The 19,761-nt window shown below is 38.9% G+C and overlaps 1 protein-coding gene across 1 annotated transcript in view; it reads left to right on the top strand.

The window, feature by feature from the left end:
* The window catches only part of LOC103505004 (ADAMTS-like protein 4), a 198,539-nt gene that overhangs the window by 159,780 nt on the left and 18,998 nt on the right, over window positions 1-19,761 (top strand). The window contains exons 8-14 of the mRNA XM_026820284.1: window positions 9,455-9,659; window positions 14,050-14,216; window positions 14,636-14,732; window positions 15,806-15,829; window positions 15,987-16,010; window positions 18,157-18,311; window positions 19,002-19,163. Of these exons, the coding sequence (XP_026676085.1) occupies window positions 9,455-9,659; window positions 14,050-14,216; window positions 14,636-14,732; window positions 15,806-15,829; window positions 15,987-16,010; window positions 18,157-18,311; window positions 19,002-19,163 (834 nt within the window). The remainder of the gene's footprint in view (window positions 1-9,454; window positions 9,660-14,049; window positions 14,217-14,635; window positions 14,733-15,805; window positions 15,830-15,986; window positions 16,011-18,156; window positions 18,312-19,001; window positions 19,164-19,761) is intronic.

The raw sequence follows: 19,761 nt of genomic DNA, 5'->3' as shown, positions 1-19,761 counted from the left end.
CATAGGTAAAAATGACAGTAGTAATTATATACCTAATATTCTAACGGAACAAAGTCCCACTAACTCACTAAGCTAAGTCCGAAATAACTGCACAAAGGTAACCTCTAAAGATTTTGCTGTTGGCGATTGTACATTTAGTTAATCGTGTATTGAGTGATCTTAGATTCGCATAAGCTGAACCCGACCTATAGGGTTGTTTGCCCCTACACCTAAGCCTAAGAGTGGGCTTTTGGTGTATTGTGTGATAACTCCCGAATGGTTTTTATTAGTTAAATCCCCTTCTATCTAAAGTCACAACTTTGGGTCGGGGTTGTGTGTTAGTGATAGTTTGCCAATGCACAATCTTTTAGCCCAAAGTTTCAGCCAATTTCAGGACCCATGATCATCCGTGAAACAAAGCCCACGAGCACCTCTCAGGTCTTCTAACCGCTAGTCATTACATAATGATAACAATATAACATTATCAAACATAAATACATAATGTAATGTTTTATAACATGATATATAAGAATGCAGTAAGCGGGACATGTGATGTTTTCACGTCAAATCATTATTCAAATTTCAAGCAACATAAATCATTCTTCTCCCTTCTCTCCCGCCCTCATCATCTTCATTTCCATTTTGTTCTTCAATGTCTTGATAAAATCTCCAGTCCAAGAGGGACATTAGATAGGCGTGACCTGCATATCCCTCAGATGTTTTTCTACCTAGGAGCTAAACATAGCTATAAACTTATGCCATAACTACGACCTTTCCTATACTGATATGTCATAATTAGGTACCTCTCTATGATAAAATATGCCATAACTAGGTACTTCTCTGTGCTAATATGCCATAACTTTAGGTACCTATACCTATCTCTCTGACCTTTTAAGGCATAACTGTTTACCTATCTAAAAATGCTACCTACACAGGATATCTTCAGAGATAGGTATAGCTCAATCTCCCTAACTTAGTACGTCGCTTCACGTCACGTCACGTCACGTCGTTATGCATCTTCGGCACCGGTTATGCCATAACTTTAGGTACCTATACCTACCTCTCTGACCTTTTAAGGCATAACTGTTTACCTATCTAAAAATGCTACCTACACAGGATATCTTCAGAGATATAGCTCAATCTCCCTAACTTAGTACGTCGCTTCACGTCACGTCACATCGCGTCGTTATGCATCTTCGGCACCTGTCTTGCTTGTCCACCAAAATTATCCCCCTCCCATCCTCGAACAACATTTGTGGACCAGGGGCCTGTGATCTTACTTCTAGCTTAGTTTCAAAATATCTCGAAGGACCTCAGAGATTGGGGGTTCCTTTCTAGGCAGAGTCAGAGTTTATGTCGGAGGGTTGGAAGTTGGCCCATCCAGGTTGCACTAAGCGTCTTGTCACTCTTGACCACTCTTGGACGGTCAACTCCCACGGTTAACAGTGTTTTTCAGCATTATTCCCTTTTCTCCCGCCCTCATCATCTTCATTTCCATTTTGTTCTTCAATGTCTTGATAAAATCTCCAGTCCAAGAGGGACATTAGATAGGCGTGACCTGCATATCCCTCAGATGTTTTTCTACCTAGGAGCTAAACATATAGCTATAAAATTATGCCATAACTACGACCTTTCCTATGCTGATATGCCATAATTAGGTACCTCTCTATGATAAAATATGGGCCCCCTCCCATCCTCGAACAACATTTGTGGACCAGGGGCCTGTGATCTTACTTCTAGCTTAGTTTCAAAATATCTCGAAAGACCTCAGAGATTGGGGGTTCCTTTCTAGGCAGAGTCAGAGTTTATGTCGGAGGGTTGGAAGTTGGCCCATTCAGGTTGCACTAAGCGTCTTGTCACTCTTGACCACTCTTGGACGGTCAACTCCCACAGTTAACAGAGTTTTTTCAGCATTACACAGATTCATAGAATCATATTATTATAGTCTCACATAACTCACACTTTGGCGACCATTAGAAATGATTTACATTGTTTTATAGTGTCGGTAAAACTGGCACATCCACTAATTTTGCTGCTTCTTTTATTGTTTTCTGCGAGATGCAACAAACCAACATGGTCATTATTTCAATCCATAAAACTTATGGCGTGTGACTTGTGATTCATTGTGAGGGTGACATATGGCGGTCTGGGGAGTGCAAAGTCCTGGGTTCGTGCCAAAAAAAGCGAATAATAAAAATCAACATTTCATTCATTTTTATTGCCATACAAACCACACATAACAAAGCTGTTGAATATTTTATTGTTCGTGTCCAATTTTATCTGTGGGGAATCATAGAGCACGCCGCAAACCGCGAAATGGTTGCTTCGTTTTTAACCCAGGGGTCTAGGGGTCGTGAGTTCTATTCCTTTTGAGGTCAGGAAAATTAGCCATTGTTCATTTGACTGTCGGCAAATCGCACCTAAGAAAGCCAGGAATAAAAATTACCTTTGAACGAGGAATAAATATGAACTTACAACTGAATCTAGGTACTTATATTTTCGTAGAAATAATTGGGAACTCAGGCAAAAGCTGCTGGTATTTCTGAACAATTAGCTGCGAAAAAAGTTTTTGCTTTCAGAAAGTTTAATCAGAATAAAAAATATCCAAAAGTTTAGTTCATTTGACTGTCGGCAAATCGCACCTAAGAAAGCCAGGAATAAAAATTACCTTTGAACGAGGAATAAATATGAACTTACAACTGAGTCTAGGTACTTATATTTTCGTAGAAATAATTGGGAACTCAGGCAAAAGCTGGTGGTATTTCTGGACAATTAGCTGCGAAAAAAGTTTTTGCTTTCAGAAAGTTTAATCAGAATAAAAAATATCCAAAAGTTTGTCTTGTCCGTTTTGGCAATATTGTTAACAAAGACGAACTCGGGATGGAGTCTTTTCCTTTTTCGTCAAGGAAGGGTTTGGATAACTTTTTTAGTGAAATGTGGTAGTGGAGGGGAAGGAGGAAGAGGAGAAGAAGAAGGAGTAGAAGGAGGAGAAGGAGGAGGAAGAGGAGAAGGATTAGAAGGAGGAGGAGGAAAAGAAGGAGGAGTAGGAGAAGAAGGAGAAGGAAGAGGAAAAGAAGGAGGAAGAGAAGGATTAAAAGGAGGAGGAGGAGGAGGAGGAGGAAGAAGAGGAAAAGAAGGATGAGGAGGAGGAAGAGTAGGAGGAGAAGGAGGAGTAGGTGATGGTGATGGAGGAGAAGGTGATGGTGATGGCAAAAGGAAATGAAAGAACGAAACCTTGTTCTCCAGTCAGATCCTGTGTGGTTGCAGGAAATTCCTTCTGTCGGGAAAATGTACACGAACTTCCACACCGTTTTGTTTTGTTGTGAAAATGGGGACGAATATTTTTCCAAAGGGATTCGAGAGGGAGATAGGAGGGGATGCTATTGTGTCTTGTATTAGGAAACCGAACATAACAGACGAGCATTTAGGTTGCCAGGGCAGAAATACCTAGGTAATAGGTAAGTCACAAGTGATTATCTCACTTTTGAGAAAAAAAAAAAAAAAAAAAAAAAAAAAAAAAAAATCGCCAACCTTCTCGTTATCACCTATACTGGGGAAATACTGCTATCCAGGTTTTGAATGAAACATATTGCCTCATGAATACTCGTGAGATAGGTAGGTCGGGTACTAGTAGTTCAGTGCACTGTGTTGTTGTTGTTGTTGTTGTTGTTGTTGTTGTTGTTGTTGTTGTTGGTGCGGCTTCAGCTGTAGCCGAATGGTGATGGCAGAATAAAGAAAGGATATCTTTTTTCTACCATACACCGGGGTAATGGTCTCCAGCCATGACTCGTCCTGAACCGCAGTCAACCATTGTGAGGACTTGTGCTTATTCTTTAAAACCAGAAAGAACCCTTTGAAAACTGTGTAGTAGACCTCACTTTGTCCCCGAAGTTAAGCGACGTTCTGTGTGGTTGATATCTGGACATCTGGAGCATTACGTTCTGTTATTTCGGGACGCACAGCCTCGCAAGGATAAAGGTAGAAACACCATTCTTTATAGCTTTATACGACAGAGTGGTTTTAACCTTTAGCCGTGATTAGCGATTAGCCTTAAAATGAATCCTATTTTAATGTAAAATTATTCATTAATTAGCCCTTACTTTGCTCAGTCAAATATCTAGCATTCTAGCTGGAGGTACCAAAATGTAATACCTATAGACTCAGGTGTACATAAACATAACTATTGAAAAAAAAAAACATAAACTTCTCTGGTGACCCATTTTACAATGGGTATTCAGAACAAGTTGGGAACTTTGCCAGAACTTTTAACTCGGTGAATTCGCACTCAAGTACGAAAGGTATAGAAAAGGTAGCGAAAAACTTCGCTGGAGGAGAAAAATGCCAAAAAGAAGCTAGATACTGTAGTCTGTAGTTCTGAGGATTTCCTTCCTGCTGCGATAGAGTCAACATCTATCTGGGTCTGACGATGATGCCCTGAGTGGTATCGAAAGCTCAATTTAAAACTTTCTAACCGAAATGGTCTTGATGAAAATATTCTGAAATTAATTCTCTTCTTTCTTGAATTTCGAGAGGACGTAAATACATAGGTAACTCTCCTGCTTTTCTCCCGTGACGATTGCATAACGACCGCTTGAGCTTTTACTTAAATTAGATTTTATTTTGAACACAACAAATAATAAAAAGAGGGAGCTTTTTTTCTGCTCATACACGATGTTTTTTTATTGGAAATTCATTTATATTTATTGCTTCCAATATGTTTTCAACCCTTCTGTTCGAGATTTTATGCGAGCGTGTTAGTTGTTCAGGGTGATACTTACCTTTTGTTTTTCTAAGGTCGAGTTTTACCACCGTGGACTGTCTCAGAATCGAGTTCAATCCGAGGTTGACCTAGGTATTAAGTATAGGGAAATGCTGGTTTCTTCTCAATCCTGAGTTGGTAAACCCCAGCTCCCCGGTATAAGTAGATTGCCTCAACAGCAAATTAGATTTTATGCGAGCGTGTTAGTTGTTCAGGGTGATACTTACCTTGTGTTTTTCTAAGGTCGAGTTTTACCACCGTGGATTGTCTCAGAATTGAGTTCAATCCGAGGTTGACCTAGGTACTAAGTATAGGGAAATGCTGGTTTCTTCTCAATCCCGAGTTGGTAAACCCCAGCACCCCCGTATAAGTAGATTGCCTCAACAGCAAATGGGTTAAGAGCTCACCTGGTAAGCAATCAAGTGGGGGTTCAAATTCCAAAAAAGGCAAATTCCTGAGGATTTTGCTCTCATCAAATGATTTATGAATTTCAACATTGAGACAAGCAAGGGTGGGATTGAAAAACAATAAAATTACTTGCCTTTGAGCTTAACCACTGTTTGTATGTGTCCAAACATAGTCGAGGAGAAGCTATGTTATCGAGGCAGTGTGGACGGTTCAGTCGACATCGATCGACGTTGATTGATTCGATCAAGGGCCGGTCAACTATGTGTGAACACGTCTTATGACGTACATGTAGGAAAATCCTGGGTGAAAACACACCATTCACCTCTGATCAGCTTACCCCCGCTCGTCCCAACTAAACTATTTCCCCTAGCTACCCTAAACAAAATAAGACTTAATAGACTCATACGTACACATTACCCCTTGCTGTCCCAAACAAAAATCCCATCAACACAACATTCTGCTCTTGTCTATTAGTGTAATTTATAATTTAATTAGTTTGATAATTAAATCCATTCCACTTACATCGTACCAATCGCATGCAACGTAATTATAAAATCATCTATTAATAGCTGCTATACCTTCATATTATTATCTATTTTTAATAATATCTATAAATTTTTAATAAAAGGGAAAGGTAGGTAATCATACCTACATAAAAAGAAATCTATAGATATTATATTTAATACCAATTTGTATGTTCAATACCAATCACAAATAATCGAGTTAATTCTCTTCGTTCGATCAATTGTAATAGGTACATACCTGGTCCTAATTCAATAAGAAGATAACAACGAGAATTTTTGTGTACATGTTAACCACTGATTCGAAAGCAACAAAGGTTCTCTGGTGTTTGATTGATAAAGCTTTGATGTTATCTTGGTTTTCATTAATCAAGGTTTCATTTTGGCCCTGATCGATGAAAAATTATTTTTTCTGGTCTTGATTTATCAAGGTTTAAGCCTTTTTAGGTGCCTATGCCTACAATAAAATTAATAAAAGGCTTGATTTTCCGTTAATTATGTTGGCTTAATAGGTATTTGATTTTGTTTGATCAAGTTTGGCAATAACGGAACAGTTTGCCTGGGGCATAATTCAAATCAGATGAAATAATCTGATGGGCATTGTCCTACTCAATAATCGCCATACCCATGCCACGAATCCCCACATTGTGTTGGGACGACAAATTATATTACACAGGAATAACATGTTTGCTATTGTTTGTTTCATAATTCAATTACCTATTAGAAAAGTGAAAAACCTTTCAACTTTCAAGAATAAGGTTCATCAATGGTAACTCAATTAGACTAATTAGTAACTTCTTATTGAGACCAGAGTAAGCAAGATGATTACTTGTACTTAACTAGTTGGGCACCTAAACCTTATAACCTGTAGGTAGGTAAGTATAGGTGTAAGAATAAACTAAAAAGAGGATGTAGGTATGTGCCATGATGTGACCTGATGGCAATAACGGAACAGTTTGCCTGGGGCATAATTCAAATCAGATGAAATAATCTGATGGGCATTGTCCTACTCAATAATCGCCATACCCATCCCACGAATCCCCACATTGTGTTGGGACGACAAATTATATTACACAGGAATAATATGTTTGCTATTGTTTGTTTCCTAATTCAATTACCTATTAGAAAAGTGAAAAACCTTTCAACTTTCAAGAATAAGGTTCATCAATGGTAACTCAATTAGACTAATTAGTAACTTCTTATTGAGACCAGAGTAAGCAAGCTAATTACTTGTTCTTAACTAGTTGGGCACCTAAACCTTATAACCTGTAGTCAGGTAAGTATAGGTGTAAGAATAAACTAAAAAGAGGAGGTAGGTATGTGCCATGATTTGACCTGATGGCAGTCAGCAAACTGGTGGATTGATGTTAAAGTCAAATCAAACAAGAATTTGACGGCTCTAAAATTGTATAAAAGACATCTCCAACTCTATGTAATTTAACAATTTAACATGTACATACTGAACAACTTAACATTATGTACCTACCTATCAATGTACAAAGGTGCCTATTTCCATGATAAAAAATATATTAAATTATCTGGAAAACAATAAAACCGATTTACTCCAACTCTATGTAATTTAACAATTTAACATGTACATACTGAACAACTTAACATTATGTACCTACCTATCAATGTACAAAGGTGCCTGTTTCCATGATAAAAAATATACCTATTACATTATCTGGAAAACAATAAAACCGATTTGTTTTTCCAACGAATTAGGAATTTACCATCGACGATACTGTAAAGAAGAGCCATGAATCTACAGTCAAGACTAGGTAAAATCAGCTAAATCCAAAAGCGACCACATTTTCCGTTGAGCATCACCTTCCAAAACACACCAACCGCCTCCATTCGCTGATAAATGATTGCCTTGTCGCTCTTAACATAAATAAAACATGTACAACAGATATATCATTCACATAAAACATATTGGTCCAAAGTAAACTTGCCCATTAAGTTTACATTAATCTCATTAGGACTACTTAAGTGAACTTGGAACAACTTGTCTCTCTAATAGTTCTCTCTCAATCTGCTTGAGCTTGAATGTTGATGTGAATGAATTATAGATCTTTAGTTCTTTAGAGAGATGGGAGAAAGAGATCGAGAAGTTATTTGCAGAAAAGATGACTTGTCCGGTTCAGGTTTGGATTTGGATGGTTTGGGGTTTGTAACCCCTGTAATCGATTCAATTGGGTACCCGTAGATTATAATTCACAAATTTTTGTGCCGACATAACAATAAATGTAAATTTTAGGTTTCAGATTTATATTTTGACTAAGGTAGGTCCCTACTTTTGTTGATAAACAATCCAGGAAAAACTTCTCATTAACAAGACACATTCTAATTCTATATCTTGATCATTTTTTCACTTATTTTAACCCCCTTTTACAAGATGCTGCGAACTCTTGACGTTCGCGCGCCTCCCGGCGCGCTTGATCTTCATGCGAATAATTTTAATTTTTACACGGTTTTTAGAAAGGAAATCAATATTTTGAACGCCTCTGCAGTCTGCTATTGACACATTGCCATGTTTCGAATTCGAACTAATGTTTATCAAACATGCGAAATATTTCGCCTTGCAGTTTTAGGAAGACTCGCAACATTCCATTATATCCTGTGCTTTGTTCATGCGATGTTAGTAGGTACTTCTTCTTCATGCTATTGTTCATATTGTATTAGCAGTACTCCTTTGAGACAAACCTTAACTTCATCAATAATTATTTTAATTTTATGAGCTTATCTCATTGATTAATACCAATGAGTATGTATCCTACCTACCTGTCTTATAGTCTGTAGATATTCACAGACATCGTCTTTATGTGGTTTTCAGGCAGTCCTATTCAGGTTGCATAATCCAATAGTCACATCCACAACTACATATATGATTAGTGGAGACCCCAGTTTTCATCATCTTTATGTACTTACTACCTAATGGTGTTGAGGTACCTATAGCTATTCAGGCTACTAGCGTATTGTAATTTGTAAATTTGTCACATCCACCATTAAGATTAGTGGAGACGCCAGTTTTCATCAAATACTAGACAGTGAACGTAATGAAGGATTTATGTTCGTCATAATTATTTTGATAGTAAAAGTTTTCCTAGTGAAACACTGATAGTAAATCATGGGGCGTGGTTCTCTTCCCCCCAGAGCCCCGGGGCACCAAGCCGGGAAGAAAACTCAGCCCAACCTACTAGTCTTCTTTTTATAGATTTTTGATCAGTTGTTGGTGAGCTCATAACTCATGACAGTCATAACTCAAAAGATTAAAAGTTGATAGATGCATTTTACAGTACGCAGATATAGGTACCTACCCTATTCTATGTAGATAGGTCTGCGGTTTTCAATGGGAGGCTCGCTTTTTATAATATTTTTAAGGTTTTATAGAGGAAATTGTAACAGATGAGGTTTCATAGAGAGAACTGTTACTGCTGCGGTCTTATCGCCTCGAAAGTCAAGAGAGAAGGAAGACAGGATAGAAGAAAGCCAGCCATTTCGAGAACGAACCCTCTCTGTTTAGGATAAAATCCACCTTGGGCGGGAATCGAACCAGAGACCTAGTGCTTACAAGGTGGACGTGCTACCCTCCAAGCTAACTAGGCAGTAGGCTGGTGCTTGGACAGCATTAAAGCAGAAAAAAACCATCCATAAGGTAGGTAATTCTCTTTATGGATGGTTCTTTTCTAATGGTGTCCAATTGGAAATTCCCGATTTAGGTTAAGTCGGCCGGGGCCTTGTCGAAATTTCGACCTTTTCACATAAGCCATCATTTGTGTTTCAGCAAGTGGGCTGCGATGGGGTGGTGGGCTCGGAGAAATCTCTGGACCGGTGCGGCGTGTGTGGCGGGGACAACAGTTCCTGTCGGCTCGTGTCAGGTCTGTTCACGAGACCGTTGCTACCCGGGGGATACAACCTCATCACGCAGATACCGCGCGGCGCGTGTAACCTCACCGTGTCCGAGATGAAACACACGACTAACTTCCTAGGTGAGTATTTCAAAAATGGGGTGCAATAGTCCTACACACTGACCAACCTCAGGGGTGCAGTTGTTAACGCGTTGGACTTTGAATCTGGAGGTTGGTGGTTCGAGTCCAAGTCAAGTCATAAAATTTATCTAGGTGTAATAATCGGGGAACGATATTTGTGACAAGCATTTATGCTTAACAAAATTAAAATTCCTATTGTTAAATAGGCTCTTAAGTTGAAGATAAAAGCTTATTAAGGGATTTTTCAAGAGATTTTTTTAGAGGTTTTATAGAGTGAACTCTAACTGCTAAGGTCTCATCGTCCTGGAATCGAAAAGAGACGTTTGACAGGATAAGAGAAAGGCAGCCGTTCTGAATATTACAAACTTTATCTGTTACTGTACTTATAAAGTTCACCCTGGCGGGAATCGAACTCACGATCTAGCGCTTACAAGGGATGGTCTCAAAGCTAACCAGGCTGGTGGAGAGATTTTTCTCCCGATTTCTCCAGATGACAGAAAGTCGGTACCTTATAGTCTTGTTCTACTTTAGGAACAAAGGAGATCCCATTGATTACAAATTACTATTGATTCTAGCGCTTACAAGGGATGGTCTCAAAGCTAACCAGGCTGGTGGAGAGATTTTTCTCCCGATTTCTCCAAATGACAGAAAGTCGGTACACTATAGTCTTGTTCTACTTTAGGAACAAAGGAGATCCCATTGATTACAAATTACTATTGAGCACGTTTGTGGATACAACCTCATCACGCAGATACCGCGCGGCGCGTGTAACCTCACCGTGTCCGAGATGAAACACACGACTAACTTCCTGGGTGAGTATTTCAAAAATGGGGTGCAATAGTCCTACACACTGACCAACCTCAGTGGTGCAGTTGTTAACGCGTTGGACTTTGAATCTGGAGGTTGGTTTGGTGGTTCGAGTCCAAGTCAAGTCATAAAATTTATCTAGGTGTAATAATCGGGGGAAAATATTTGTGACAAGCATTTATGCTTAACACAATTAACATTCCTAATTGTTAAATGGGCTCTTAAGTTGAAGATAAAAGCTTATTAAGGGATTTTCAAGAGATTTTTTTAGAGGTTTTATAGAGTGAACTCTAACTGCTAAGGTCTCATCGTCCTGGAATCGAAAAGAGACGTTTGACAGGATAAGAGAAAGGCAGCCGTTCTGAATATTACAAACTTTATCTGTTACTGTACTTATAAAGTTCATCCTGGCGGGAATCGAACTCACGATCTAGCACCAACCTCAGTGGTGCAGTTGTTAACGCGTTGGACTTTGAATCTGGAGGTTGGTTTGGTGGTTCGAGTCCAAGTCAAGTCATAAAATTCATCTAGGTGTAATAATCGGGGAACGATATTTGTGACAAGCATTTATGCTCAACACAATTAAAATTCCTATTGTTAAATGGGCTCTTAAGTTGAAGATAAAAGCTTATTAAGGGATTTTTCAAGAGATTTTTTTTTAGAGGTTTTATAGAGTGAACTCTAACTGCTAAGGTCTCATCGTCCTGGAATCAAAAAGAGACATTTGACAGGATAAGAGAAAGGCAGCCGTTCTGAATATTAACAAACTTTATCTGTTACTGTACTTATAAAGTTCACCTTGGCGGAAATCGAACTCGCGACCTAGCGCTTACAAGGGATGACCTCCAAGCCAACCAGGCTGGTGAAGAAAATTTTCTCCCGATTTCCCCAAATGACAGAAAGTCGGTACCTTATAGTCTTGTTCTACTTTAGGAACAAAGGAAATCCCATTGATTACAAATTACTATTGACCACGTTTGTACCTGGAAGTTCATCCAATTGACCGCAAGTTGAGTCGAAACAATAACTGGAAGTTGATCAATGTGGCCGCACAATCGAAACAATATCTCCAATGTACGAATCTTTTAATTGAGCCATAAACACTGTACGTTCAATTGAACCTCGCCGTATGTCTAACCTACTTGAAATCTCTTAATTAAGTTCCATACCAAAGCCCATTAATAAAAACGGTGGGCGTAACTCATTTAGACCTTCTGTTTTCGCTGATATACGGCTTCTCCTTTTTAATTAATTGACGAACCCAATCATTTCTGGCAAAAAGGGGAAATTGATTTGGAATCATTGCTCGGCAAAAAGGGAAAATTGATCTCGTAATAAATTTCCCGCTGTGAGACCTGATGAAAATAGGAGGGAGAGCTAAGTTGTGGGGAGAGAAAATCAAATCATTTCGAACGAATAACGAGGGATATTTTTCACAAGTTGGGAACTTTGCCAGAACTTTTAACTCGGTGAATTCGCACTCAAGTACGAAAGGTATAGAAAAGGTAGCGAAAAACTTCGTCGGGGGAGAAAAATGCCAAAAGGAGCTAGATATACGGCTTCTCCTTTTTAATTAATTGACGAACACAATCATTTCTGGCAAAAAGGGGAAATTGATTTGGAATCATTGCTCGGCAAAAAGAGAAAATTGATCTCGTAATAAATTTCCCCCTGTGAGACCTGATGAAAATAGGAGGGAGAGCTAAGTTGTAGGGAGAGAAAATCAAATCATTTCGAACGAATAACGAGGGATATTTTTCACAAGCTGGGAACTTTGCCAGAACTTTTAACTCGGTGAATTCGCACTCAAGTACGAAAGGTATAGAAAAGGTAGCGAAAAACTTCGCTGGGGGAGAAAAATGCCAAAAGAAGCTAGATACTGTAGTTCTGATTTCCTTCCTGCTGTGATAGAGTCAACATCTATCTGGGTCTGACGATGATGCCCTGAGTGGTATCGAAAGCTCAATTTAAAACTTTCTAATCGAAATGGTCTTGATAAAAATATTCTGAAATTAATTTTCTTCTTTCTTGAATTTGGAGAGGACGTAAATACATCTGGGCGTAACTCATTTAGACCTTCTGTTTTTGCTGATATACGGCTTCTCCTTTTTAATTAATTGACGAACACAATCATTTCTGGCAAAAGGGGAAATTGATTTGGAATCATTGCTCGGCAAAAAGGGAAAATTGATCTCGTAATAAATTTCCCGCTGTGAGACCTGATGAAAATAGGAGGGAGAGTTTCGAACGAATAACGAGGGATATTTTTCACAAGTTGGGAACTTTGCCAGAACTTTTAACTCGGTGAATTCGCACTCAAGTACGAAAGGTATAGAAAAGGTAGCGAAAAACTTCGCTGGGGGAGAAAAATGCCAAAAGGAGCTAGATAATGTAGTTCTGAGGATTTCTTTCCTGTTGCGATAGAGTCAACATCTATCTGGGTCTGACGATGATGCCCTGAGTGGTATCGAAAGCTCAATTTAAAACTTTCTAACCGAAATGGTCTCGATAAAAATATTCTGAAATTAATTTTCTTCTTTCTTGACTTTGGAGAGGACGTAAATACATAGGTAACTCTCCTGCTTTTCTCCCGTGACGATTGCATAACGACCGCTTGAGCTTTTACTTCAATTAGATTTTATTTTGAACACAACAAATAATAAAAAGAGGGAGCTTTTTTTCTGCTCATACACGATGTTTTTTTATTGGAAATTCATTTATATTTCTTGCTTCCAATATGTTTTCAACCCTTCTGTTCAAGATTTTATGCGAGCGTGTTAGTTGTTCAGGGTGATACTTACCTTTTGTTTTTCTAAGGTCGAGTTTTACCACCGTGGATTGTCTCAGGATTGAGTTCAATCCGAGGTTGACCTAGGTATTAAGCATAGGGAAATGCTGGTTTCTTCTCAATCCCGAGTTGGTAAACCCCAGCTCCCCGGTATAAGTAGATTGCCTCAACAGCAAATTGGTTGAGAGCTCACCTGGTAAGCAATCAAGTGGGGGTTCAAATTCCAAAAAAAGTCAAATTCCTGAGGATTTTGCTCTCATCAAATGATTTATAAATTTCAATATTGAAACAAGCAAGGGTGGGATTGAAAAACAATAAAATTACTTGCCTTTGAGCTTAACCACTGATTCGAAAGCAACAAAGGTTCTCTAGTGTTTGATTGATAAAGCTTTGATGTTATCTTGGTTTTCATTAATCAAAATTTCATTTTGGCCCTGATCGATGAAAAATTAATTTTTTTGGTCTTGATTAACAAAGGTTCTCTGGTGTTTGATTGATAAAGCTTTGATGTTATCTTGGTTTTCATTAATCAAGGTTTTATTTTGGCCCTGATCGATGTAAAATTATTTTTTTTGGTCTTGATCTATCAAGGTTTGAGCCTTTTTAGGTGCCTATGCCTACAATAAAATTAATGAAAGGCTTGATTTTCCGTTAATTATGTTGGCTTAATAGGTATTTGATTTTGTTTGATCAAGTTCGGTAATAAAATTAATAAAAGGCTTGATTTTCCGTTAATTATGTTGGCTTAATAGGTATTTGATTTTGTTTGATCAAGTTTGGCTTTGTCTTTCACAGCCCTACGGTATCGGAACGGGTCGTACATTCTGAACGGAGATTGGGCTATCAACTGGTCAGGAGACTATGAAGGTGCAGGTACCAAGTTCACATATAGGCGGGGAAGTAATAATGTGGGTCAGTACCTGTCGTCACCTGGACCCTTGACGGAACCTTTGGATCTCATGGTAAGTTGAACATACTACATAGTTTCCTATTAGGATAAGGGAAGTAAGAAATTAAAGAGTACTTTCAAAACTTTCATCCACTATAAACCCCCAAAAAGAGAAAGGATTTTGATGTAAAGCTGTGTCCACACCATAGTGGACTCCGTTGATCGATCGTTGATCGATCGACAAGGTGAAGAGGTGGACCTATGCTGTCGAGGCAGTGTACGGTTTCAGTTGACGTCGATCGACGGCGTCGACTATGTGTGGACACAGCTTTGGAGTTTAAAAAATTTGGACCGATTGCAATACTTTCTCATTAGCTTGTATAGGTTCCCTATACGTAAGGGTAATAGAAAGTAAAAAAATGTGATTAGGTCCGGATACCAAAGCTGTCCTGAGGTTTTAGCTTATGTTTTAGCACTATCCTATGGTTTCAGGTTGTGTTTCAACAGACCAATCCTGGTATAAAGTACGAGTACCAACTCTCCATGGAGTCGCCTAATGAGGCTTTCCTTCCTGCAAATTCTAACTTAGGTAAGTAGATATTATTAAGGAGCGCGGTAGCGCTCCGCCCCGCCAAGTCAAGAAAGTTTGACCGCGCTATTAGCATCTATTCTATTAATATTACCCATTTTAAAGAGAAGGATGAAGGGTGAGAGGATATGAGAGAGAAGGGTGTGACAGCAGAGGCACAAGACCGAGCCACTTGGAAGAGACTGACTAAAAACGTCGACCCTGCTTGAGCGGGAAAAGACGGAGTAGAAGAAGAAGAAGAAGAAGAAGAAGAAGAAGACCCATTCAAAAGAGAAGGAAGAAAGCCTTGGAACTTTTTTTACATTCACGGATATCGTACCATTTTACTCGTATAATATGCTGACAAGCCTACCTAATTTTACAACTGTATCTGTGTTATCGTTAATGAAGCTCTTATCGTCCCGAAAGTGAAGGGAAAGAAAGACAGGATAGAACAAAGCTAGCCGTTATCGAAACTTATCTGTTTAGGATAAAATTCATAAACGGGCGGGAATCGAACCCGTGAACTAGCGCTTACAAGACAGACGCGCTAGGCTAACTAGGCTGGCAACCCTGTCTTCAAAAAAAGTTTTTCAAAATACAAACCTGTGCAAGCTAACCTCCCAGCTAACTAGGCTGGCTGATTTTCATTATTTCTAATTAAGTTATAATATAAATATGTAGTAACTTTTACGTAGATAAAGGTAGGTAGGTTTACATGTACCTAAACAGTTGCATAATTATATCTGTACCTACAATATTCTCTTTAATCGATTCCTAGAAAACGATTCAGATTTCCCGATCTGCTCTCATTAAGAGAGCTTTTATTTTCCGAAGGTACATTAGTAGATTCATAAGGTAATGATGAGGACATGATAGTATTACTGACAACATGTAGGTACTCTTACAAAGGTAGGTACCTCAAGCATACAAAGGACTTACATAATAGGTACACAACATAGGTAGGTACATAGAAACTGCACTATTTGTTCAATAGGTTGATCAGTCAACAAGTAAACATTAAAGTGGTTGAAATGTTAAATAGGGATAATAGGGAAGTAAAATGAATAATGGCCTATTTCTATATTTCTCAGGTCCGGAGATAGAGAATCGCATAGGTAGGTACCTCTGAAATTAGACAAGGTAGGTACATAGAAACTGCACTATTTGTTCAATAGGTTGATCAGTAAACAAGTAAACATTAAAGTGGTTGAAATGTTAAGTAGGGATAATAGGGAAGTAAAATGAATAATGGCCTATTCCTATATTTCTCAGGTCCGGAGATAGAGAATCGCATAGGTAGGTACCTACCTCTGAAAAATTAGACGTTATCTCAAAAAGGATAAACTAAATCATGAACTAGGAATGTTTCAATACTTTATAATTTCTATGAGTAATTCCAAAGGCTTGTCGGATATTTCCAAGCTAACTTTACTTGGAATAAAATTGTTTTGTGATAATCGTGAAATGCTTAAAAAATTAATTCCAAGCACTTCTACTCCTGTTGCGATAGAGTCAACATCTATCTTGGTCTGATGATGATGATGTCCTGAGTGACATCGAAAGCTCACCAATTTAAAAAACTTTTAATCGTAATTGTCTTGATAAAATTATTACATTATTATTTTTATCTGAATTAATTTACTTGGAATAATTGCTAATTTACGTATAGCTAAGGTTTAAATGGCTGACTGTTGCCTTCTGTTCCATGAAAAACATTAGCACAGTTATTTGGCAATGTTGCATTCCAAGTTCAGTTATACAAAACAGACAAATGGGTAAAAATCATGTCAGATCAAAAAGAAAAGATTAATGTTTTGCCTAGAATTGAGACGAATCTTGTCTTTCCCCTTTACGTATGATTTCGACGAGTACACATTGTGTACTACACTCGTACAAAAGCTCTTTTATAAGTTTTCTCTCCTAATCCCGATCCTGACATACAACCTTGTTGATATCTCTCATTACTTCTATTAACACAATTTGCCTTTCTTTCACCAGAAGGCAGGAGGTAGGTAAACATTACCTGTCCGCCAGTATTTGTATGGAAATAAATTTTAATGATCCGACATTTTACAGATTTTACTGCTGAAATCGAAGGGGAGAAAGAGTACAGGATAGGACAAAGCCAGCCGTTCCGAGAACGAAACTTATCCATTCAGAATAAAATCCGCCCCGAGTGGCCTAGGAATCGAACCCGCGGCCTAGCGTTTACAAGGCAGACGCGCTACCCTCCCAGCAAACTAGGCTGGAGAATACGTCCTTGTCCCTTCACTCATTCAATAAAAGTGTGTCAATGAAATTATTCTCTCTCCTGTCTTTGTTGTATCTTATTAAACTGAAAGGCATTTCTTATTACATTTCCCCTCTATTTTTCCAGATGGGCTATTTACGCTCGTATAGTAAAGCCTGAATTAATAGGTTTAATATGTATGAGTATTTGTATTGATAGGCGCCCCCGTTAGTCATAGAGTGTTTCTTAGTAAAGACATGAGTGATCAGGGTCGTGGTGATAGGCCAATGGGATTCATGGAATAGATTGAGTGATGAACCAATGGAATTTCCGATCTAAATTTTGTTTTTCAGAGGGCAGATTGTTAATTTAAACACATACATCTAATTTAAACACACACATCGTCATCTAATTTAAATACATCTAATTTAAACACACACATCGTCTCTATAAGTACCTATTATTTATTACTTATAAGTACTCTCGGCATAGGCTATAAAAAGTCTTATTATCCCACCATCAGTTTAATTGAAAATAAGGAACAGTCAGTTCATTGCTTTTTGCTTCCCAGGAAAACTTTTGAAAATTCTAAATATATACCTAGATAGGTAGATACCACAGATACCACACCTACATAACTACTTGAAAAAAATCCTACTCACCTAGCTAGGTACCTACATTTTTTCCCAAGCTAGAGTTTAAATATGACCCTAATTTTCTCATCCTTTCTTCTTCTCTCCCAAAATTTAAACTGAATTAGTATAACACGGATTTTACATTACACCGTCACAGGCATAACAAGCCCTAGTCACTCCAATTATAATTAGTACAACACACATTATCATTCCCATTTATAATTGTTACCTATTTATTTTTAATACCTATAATAATTTATTTAATGTAACATTCATGTCTAGCGACCTATCTGTGGTAGATACCTATTCGAAATTCAGGTGTAAACTTTCTTATTTCTTATACCTAGGAATTGTTTCTATAGCCGGATAGAACAGAAAAAATCTTACCTATAGCTTTTTTTAGCCAGTAGCTCCGAAAAAAAAAAATTCTAATTCCTATAGGTTTTCTTTAGCTAGATCAGGCAGAAAATACATACCCCCTCAAAGTCTGAAACCACCCCTCAACCTGTTTGGGCTACGGGCAGTAAAGTAAGCACTTTGTAGTATTTACTCGACATTAATTTGTTTAATCCGCGAGCTAGCATGTACTTAAGATCACAGAACAAGCTTGTGAATAGTGTTCACGAGCCCAGTACCAGCCCTGGTGTAGATCAGATAGCTACGAGGCAGCCCTGCTACCGGCCCTGTGAGCCCAATGTGACGGCATACTGGAGTATGGGCGAATGGGGACCTGTGAGTATTCCGGTTGGACTTGATTGTGATTTAGTGATCATATCCGAGCCTGATTTTTTTTTTCTTCTTCGTTTTGTAAAGAGTTTTTTTGAGAGAGAGAGAGAGAGAGAGAGAGAGAGAGAGAGAGAGATCTGGCTGGCTAAGAGCCTTTAAACAGGGAGTAGACAAGCTTAGTCTGGCTGGAGGACTTTTTTAAAGAGGTTTGACAAAGGGAAGGGAAATGTAGCTGCGAAGGTCTTATCGTCCCACAATCTATTAGGATTGGGAACTATCGTCGCTGACTACTCATCGTCTCATCCCCTTTCTTCTAGGGAGTAGACAAGCTTAGTCTGGCTGGAGGACTTTTTTAAAGAGGTTTGACAAAGGGAAGGGAAATATAGCTGCTAAGGTCTTATCGGCCCACAATCTATTGGGAACTATCGCCGCTGATTAATAACCCCCTTTCTTCCAATTCCAGTGCTCCTCAACCTGTGGACCAGGCTACAAGTCCCGCACAGTACGCTGTAGCTCCCAACAGGAAGACGACTGTGCCCCTCATGAGAAGGGAGTAGACAAGCTTAGTCTGGCTGGAGGACTTTTTTAAAGAGGTTTGACAAAGGGAAGGGAAATATAGCTGCTAAGGTCTTATCGTCCCACAATCTATTGGGAACTATCGCCGCTGACTAATCACCCCCTTTCTTCCAATTCCAGTGCTCCTCAACCTGTGGCCCAGGTTACAAGTCCCGCACAGTACGCTGTAGCTCCCAACAGGAAGAAGACTGTGCTCCTCATGAGAAACCTCCTAACCAGGTGCCCTGTGATAGTGGCCCATGTCAATCCTTCACCTGGTTAGCTACAGAGTGGAGTGAACAGGTAAAAAAGGAGGAAAACAGGTGCCCTGTGATAGTGGCCCATGTCAATCCTTCACCTGGTTAGCTACAGAGTGGAGTGAACAGGTAATAACCTCCTAACCAGGTGCCCTTTGATAGTGGCCCATGTCAATCCTTCACCTGGTTAGCTACAGAGTGGAGTGAACAGGTAAAAAAGGAGGAAAACAGGGGGAAAAAAAGTACCTTAGAAACGCTGAAATGCCAGACTAGCTGGCTTGGAGGGTAGCTTGTCTGTCTTGTAAGTGCCAGGTCGTGGGTTTGATTCCCGCCCGGGGCGGATTTTATCCTGACCAGATAAGGTTTGTTCTCGGAACGGCTGGCTTTCTCCTATCCTGTCTTCCTTCTTTCTTCGATTTCGGAACGAGACCTTAGCAGTTACAGTTCCCTTTATCAAACCTCCTAAAAAAAGTTGGTGTCACAAAACTACCCCAACCTACCCCAAAATAAATTGAAATTTTAATTACCAACTCACTTACTGCTCAGCTTTCATAGATCGCCATTCGCTTCTGTCTAACGCGATGTTCCCCCATTCGTTCTTGTCTATGGATTGGATGATGGATTTTATTCCATCCTCCCATTTC

The sequence above is a fragment of the Diaphorina citri genome, unplaced genomic scaffold (genome assembly GCF_000475195.1).
Source record: "Diaphorina citri unplaced genomic scaffold, Diaci psyllid genome assembly version 1.1 scaffold8, whole genome shotgun sequence".
NCBI classification, from domain to species: domain Eukaryota; kingdom Metazoa; phylum Arthropoda; class Insecta; order Hemiptera; family Psyllidae; genus Diaphorina; species Diaphorina citri.
Note: the sequence above shows the minus strand (reverse complement) of the source record. Positions and strands in the feature narration are given on the sequence as shown.